The following is a 6,668-nucleotide window of genomic DNA, read 5'->3' on the forward strand; positions in this document are numbered from 1 at the left end:
GCCTTATTCCCACTGCCACCCCAGAACTCTTACCTGAACACTGCACCCCCAACGTAGAAAAGAATGAGGTGTGACGTGGAGTACAACTGATTTATTTAAAAACAAACGAGAAGTTCAAGGTAACAGTGAACACAGCTGTATGGTTTCAAATCTTCAGTTTTCTTTTCTTTTGTCACTTTATTTCTGATGTAACAATGGGTATTGGAAGGCTATTCAACCTCCGACTGTTTACTGAAGAGGCCAGAGGCCATCTTGGCTGTGAGTCCTGCAAGACCTGCTTTGCAGGCCTTTTCCCATGTGGCCTAGGAGAGTCCAGACTGTCTCCAGCTACAAAAGCTGAGGCTGCTGAAGAATCCAGGGACTATAATGACTGGAAAACCAGAAAGTCCAGAAGGTACTAACTTTGAATATGACTATTTGAGTTCTGTTTGTTTGTTTGTTAATTATATTTTATACCACCTTTCATCCAACGATCTCAGGGTGACTCATGGCATAAAAACACAAAATAGAAATACAAAATGCATAATAAAAATTGGAACAAGAACAAAGCAAACCAATAACTCCCTTGCTAAAACAATTTACAATCACATATATTGTTGATGGGTAGCCGATGAGCCGATGGTAGTACGGCTACCCACCTGTAATTAGAACTATATATTGTTGAGTTACTCCAACCCGTTTCCAACTCTCAGCCAATCAACACTCACCTCTCTTCCGCTCCCTAGCTAACATTACCTTAAATCTATGATTATACTATCCTCGTCATGGATTATACTATCCTTGGTACATGTGCATACAAGACCAGAATATTGCACTTAATGTTAAGCAGAGGCACATGCATGCACACTTTCTGAGAGTTTCATTACGGAGCTAGTGTGATATAGTGGTAATTTGCCATACTATGACCTGCGAGACCTGTGTTCAAATCACCACTCAGCCATGAAGCTAACTGGGTGACCTTGGAGGGCAGGCGCTGCTTCAAATCCTAGTCTACTTCACAGGGCTATTGTCAGCATTAAATGAAAATGTGGGGAACCATGTAACACCACCTTGGAGGAAAATGTGGTATAATAATTATTGTCAGCGTTAGATGAGGAGGGGAAGAACCGTGTAACACCATCTTCGAGGAAAGGGTAGTATATGAATGCAATAAATGAATTACAATAAGGACAAATGACAGGATGTGCATTTAGGCTGGCCCAACCAGCTGCACAAATATAAGATGAGGGACAACTGGCTAGACAGCAGTACTGTATACATAAAAAGGACCGAGGGCTCTTAGTAGACCACAAGCTTATCATGTCAACAGTGTGAAGCACCAACAATGAAAGGCTAATGCTATTCTTCCATGGGGTCACGAAGAGTCGGTCACGACTAAACGACTAAACAACAACAATGCTATTCTAAGCTGCATCAAGACAGGATAATAGAATCATAGAATTGTAGAGTTGGAAGGAGCACAGAGGGTCCTTTAGTCAAACCCCTTGAAATGCAGGAAAGTTATGTTGCATACATGGCGGGAAAGGTTTCAGCTTCCTCTCAGTAACAGAGTTTATGCACTTCATTACGGATGATGCATTTTGGATTACCTCCATCCTTCTGCCAGCAGCTTCCTTTGTATCTCCACAATGGCTCTGATGTCTCTGGGGCCAAACCTTTTGTGCCAGATTCTGAACCAGATTCATCCCTGATAAGCTGCAATGTGTGCAGAGGAGGGAGACCAAGGTGACCAAGGGTCTGGAAACCCTTGGGATGTTTATCATGGAGAAGAGAAGATTGAGAGGGAGATGTGATAGCCCTTGGGCCAATATCTAAAGAGCTGTGCCATGGAAGAGGGAGCAAGCTTGCTTTTTTCCTGTTCTGGTGGAAGGACCAAAACCAATGAATTGAAGAAAGGAGATTCTGAGTATACATCAGGCAGAACTTTCTGACAGTAAGAACTGTTTGACTGTGGAACAAACTAGTTCAGGTGCTGGTGGCCTCTTCTTGAATTGAAGGATTTTAAGCAAAGGTTGGATAGCCATCTGTCATGAATGCTTTTGTTGAATATCCTACGTTTCAGGGGGTTGGAGAAGATGACTCTCACCATCCAGTCCAATGCAACAATTCAATGATTCTGGGAGACTGTGATTCTCCCCGCTATGAGTTCTTTGATGAGAAGTGAGATAGGAATACTGACTAAAATTCTTTCCACATTCCAAGCATTTATATGGTCTTGCTCCTGTATGAATTATTTGATGAGAAATGAGATAAGAGTCCTGGCTAAAACTCCTTCCACATTCCAAGCATTTATAAGGGCTCTCCCAGGAATGAGTTCTTTCATGGGAAGTGAGACATTCCTTACGAGCAAAGCGCTTGCCACATTCCTCACACTGAAATGGTTTCTCCCCCGTATGAATTCTTTGATGGGAAGTGAGATCACCCTTCTTACCGAAGCTTTTTCCACATTCCTCACACTGAAATGGTTTCTCCCCTGTATGAATTCTTTGATGGGAAGTGAGAGAGTTGCTCCAAGTGAATCTCTTCCCACATTCTGAGCACTGAAATGGTTTCTCCCCTGTATGAATTCTTTCATGGGAAGTGAGACATTTTTTCTGAGTGAATCTCTTTCCACATTCAACACATTTATAAGGTTTCTCCCCTGTATGATTTCTTTGATGGAAAGTGAGACTGGCTCTTACATTGAAACTCTTTCCGCACTCCAAGCAGTGAAATGATTTTTCTTTAGTATGAATTCTTTGATGGGAAATGAGATTGGACTTCTCACTGAAGCTCTTTCCGCATTCCAAGCACCGAAAAGGCTTTTCCCCTGTATGAATTCTTTGATGGGAAATGAAAGAGTCGCTCCGAGTGAAGCTCTTTCCACATTCGAAGCATGGAAAAGGTTTCTCCCCTGTATGAATTCGTTGATGGGAAGTAAGGCTGGACCTATGACTGAAGCTTTTTCCACATTCCACACATTGAAATGGTTTCTCCCCTGTATGAATTCTTTCATGGATAATGAGATGACCCCTCCGACTGAAGTTCTTTCCACATTCCCAGCACTTATAGGTCTTCTTTCCAGTTGGATTTCTTTGCTGGGAAGATGAATGGGAGATCTGACTATAGCTCTTCCCACATTCCAAATATTCATTTGGTTTCTCCTCTGTGTGAATTTCATCATGGTCTCCCTTGTTCTTCATTTCCAATTCATCACCACCTGCAGAGAAAAGAGAAATGGATTAGAGCCTCAACAAGAAATGGAGCCCCCAATTTATTGAACACTGCTCCTTAATGCTTGTGAGATATCATATAAGAATCTCTACTGGCAAGGATATCTTTAGGGGAAGCTGAGATTACAAAAGCCTAGCTCTTTTCTGGAATGGATTTTGTCTGGCCCAATCATAGAATCTGCTCCATCTCTAATGGCAGTCATCTTTTTGGTCAAGCAAAATGGACAGAAGCGGTGACTTCCAGGGTGGGGGAGGCTGGCTAGTTCTTGGCTGTTGCCGCTCTTCCAGCAGAGATTCTTATAGGATGATTTATTATAGCCAGGGCAAAGATGCCAGTATCACGTTCTCCCTTTGAAGATAGGGATATGAATTGCGGTGAACCTCACATGCTCTGAAGGAGCCGCTTTGCATACGGAGATAAGAAGTTTGGTTTCAGGCGTTTTAATATCAATTTTTTGCTAAACATTTTCAATTTCAGATACAATGAAAGCCAAACTGAATAAAAATGAAACACAAAGGATAAATAGAAAAAGAAAGTAAATGATAATGATGAAGAAGCAAAAGAAAAGGAAAATATAAAGCCCTGTGTCAAGGTTACCAAGAGAGGCCATGATCCCACGATTCTCCTCTATGACTTCCGTTCTCTCTTCAGGATCCAGCAATGCCCACTGCTCACCCGTGAAACGAACAGCGAAGTCTTCAGAGGACAGTGAACTCTTTAAAAAAAAGAGAGAGAAAGAAAGGTCCTCCTCTTAGCCAGTACTGTATAACAATTATCTACTATGAATTGTTTTTTTGTTTCCTGCGTTGTCTTCCTGGGATTGTTTTGCCGCACAACTTAAGTATGGATGCTTCTTTTAACATCTTAATGGAATTATTATTTTTTATGTGTGTTTTGCTGTGTGCATTAAGAAAACTCCAAGGACACATGGAGGCACAAGGTAGGGAGGGTGGGAAAATCCCATTCTGCAACAGAGAGCGCTGGTTAGGTGAATCATGGCTACTGCTCTTTATGGTTTGTAAAATGATGAGAGGCAGTGGAAGACAGGAGTGCCTGTTGTGCTCTGGTCCATGAGGTCACTAAGAGTTGGACACGACTAAACGACTAAACAACAACAATAAAACTGATGAGAAGTGTGTTTTAGTATTTATGATAAATATACAAATAAAATGCAACTACAGAAGGAGAATTAAGGAGGTGGATGTTCCTTATTCTCAGCACATAAGCCTTCTTCAATAACACTGTCAGTCTTAATTGCTCATCTTCTAACATTGTGTATGCCATCAAATGCCAACAGTGCCCTTCAGCTCTCTATATTGGACAAACAGGCCAAACCCTACGCCAAAGGATAAATGGACATAAATCTGACATCAGGAACCATAAGACAAAGAAACCAGTAGGAGAACATTCTATACCAGGACATTCTATACAAGATCTCAAAGCAGCTGTTTTATTACAGAGAAATTTCAGGAACAGACTGGAAAGAGAAGTTGCTGAATTGGAACTCATTACCAAGCTTAAAACCATGGAGCCACCTGGGATGAATAAAGACATCGGATTCTCATCTCATTATGCATGATCAAGCTTTCTTTAGCGCCTCAACCCTTGCTTTCTCCCCCCCAGGACTAATTGCAGTCATAAGCAGTCGTTAACAGCCATCTACAGGTTTACCACTCCCATCAGCCCATCACCCATTCCCACCCACCCCCACCACCCTCTGTATATATATAAGGGTCTGACACTTCTGTTTGAAGTGTATCTTAAGAAGTGTGCATGCACACAAAAGCTCATACCAAAATAAAAACTTAGTTGGTCTTTAAGGTGCTACTGAAGGAATTTTTATATTTTGCTTCGACTCAGACCAACACGGCTACCTACCTGTAACTGTCAGTCTTTGTTAAGGGTGGTTTTGACAGAAGCCAAGAGGAAGAGGTGAGAGATTTGTTTTGACTCCAGAGGACCCCCTGCTGCCCCACCCCTCCGCCTCTTTCCCCACGAGGCTGCTTTCCCCTACCTGAGCTGGTTCCACAGTCTTCTGCTTCTCCTCCGCCACCAAGAAAAGATGGAGGAAGAGGCCTTGCTGGCAACTTTCTCTCACCTGCAAGAGACAAAGGTAAATGGGAAGCCAGGAGTGCATGATGCTTCCCTCAAGAGGTGATGCACTGTCTTTCCAACTGCAGATGGACCTTCGAGAAAGTACAGATGTCACTCAGGAATTTCCAGAGGGACAAATGTAAGGTTCTTCACTTACAGAGGAAGAACCAGCCACAATAATGTAAGATGGAGAATGTGGGATTATTAGTAGACCACAAGCTGAACCTGAGGCAACAGTGTGATACAGCAGCAAAAACGGCTAATGTGATGCTAGGCTGCATCCGCAAAAGTCTGGAGTCCATAACACCACTCTATTCTGCCTTGGGCAGACCCCTCCTGGAGTTATGGGGACCACAATTGTGGAAGGATGTTGGGAAGCTGGGAGGTGTGCAGAGGAGGGCAACCAGGGTGTTTGAGGATCTGGAAGCCAAGCCTTATGAGGAATGGTTGAGGGAGATGGGAAAAGAGGAACCTGGAGAAGGGGAATTGACTCCATGGATTCAAAGAGCTTCTGTCTAAACATCTGAGGGGAAGAGCTGTTTTACAATGCAACAGATTCCCTCAGAGGTTGGTGGACTCTCTTTCATGAAGGTTCTAAAATTGTCATGGATGCTTTAGTTGACATTTTACGGGGCTGGACTAGATGACCGTAAGGATCCCTTCCAACTCTACAATTCTAGGAAAGTCTCCTGTGCTGACTGCGTTGCGTTCTAGGTGGAGCTGCCTTTGAAGATTATGAACTGAGCTCCCTCCCTTTATTGATGGCATTTCTACACGCTCCCCCCCCTCGCTTTTTCTCTATAATGCACAACATTTTGTGAAGATTCCTGCATTGCACAGGGTTGGACTCGAGGATCCTCTTGGTTCCCTGCTGAGTCTCTGCTTCGGAGATTCCACAGGTCCAAACCTCCTGGGATCTATCTCGTCCCTCCCTGGGTTTGGGCGTAGCAAAGGGGGCCCGGGAGGAGCAGCTGCAGGGGAGGACCCTCTGCTTCCCCCCTTTGGGGTTGTGGGTGGGCCGCCTGTAGGGAGTCCCCCATGCCCCCTCCCCTGCAGCCCTGGGACCCCCCCCCTTCTCCCCACTGCACCCTCTGGGAGAAGAGAGAGGAGACTCACCCAGCGGAGAAGGCGACAGCAAGGCAGCTCTTGCAAAGGCGACAAGAGCCCCCTCTTCCGGAGAGGGTGGGGCTTTGCCTCCGGAGGACCCTCCCGCCTGCCATTTTATTTCCGGTCCCTTCTAGAAACCCAGCTCCGCTCCTCTTAACTCTTGGCCTGCCGAGCGCACCCTGCCCTCTCCACAACAGGAGCTCAGCCTTGCGCACCCCCAGAGAGAGTATTTGGGGCCCCTCTTGGCTGGTTCC

The 6,668-nt window shown here is 44.5% G+C and overlaps 1 protein-coding gene across 3 annotated transcripts; it reads right to left on the reverse strand.

Moving 5' to 3' along the window:
- Positions 1-11: 11 nt before the first annotated feature.
- Positions 12-6,482, reverse strand: LOC118095148 (gastrula zinc finger protein XlCGF8.2DB-like). 3 transcript variants are annotated; one of them, XM_060281992.1, is made up of 4 exons: positions 6,424-6,482; positions 5,228-5,311; positions 3,811-3,928; positions 12-3,199 (listed from the first exon to the last, which is right to left on the reverse strand). In XM_060281992.1, the coding sequence occupies exons 3-4, from the start codon at positions 3,821-3,823 to the stop codon at positions 2,052-2,054; spliced, it is 1,161 nt and encodes a 386-aa protein (XP_060137975.1). In that variant the 5' UTR covers positions 3,824-3,928; positions 5,228-5,311; positions 6,424-6,482; the 3' UTR covers positions 12-2,051. The 3 variants fall into 3 exon arrangements, with proteins under 3 accessions (XP_060137975.1, XP_060137976.1, XP_034992063.2); XM_060281993.1 differs by lacking the exon at positions 5,228-5,311 and having other exon boundaries at positions 6,424-6,477; XM_035136172.2 differs by lacking the exon at positions 6,424-6,482 and having other exon boundaries at positions 5,228-6,391.
- Positions 6,483-6,668: the final 186 nt, after the last annotated feature.

This window comes from Zootoca vivipara, chromosome 13 (assembly GCF_963506605.1).
Source record: "Zootoca vivipara chromosome 13, rZooViv1.1, whole genome shotgun sequence".
NCBI classification, from domain to species: domain Eukaryota; kingdom Metazoa; phylum Chordata; class Lepidosauria; order Squamata; family Lacertidae; genus Zootoca; species Zootoca vivipara.

Coding starts and splice junctions, on each gene's coding strand:
- LOC118095148 (XM_035136172.2), bottom strand. CDS start 5,350: ATGCACTCCTGGCTTCCCATTTACCTTTGTCTCTTGCAGGTGAGAGAA. Junction 3,929..5,227: donor AGACTGTGGAACCAGCTCAG/GTAGGGGAAAGC, acceptor TTTTTTTTAAAG/AGTTCACTGTCCTCTGAAGA. Junction 3,200..3,810: donor TGGGATCATGGCCTCTCTTG/GTAACCTTGACA, acceptor TTTTCTCTGCAG/GTGGTGATGAATTGGAAATG.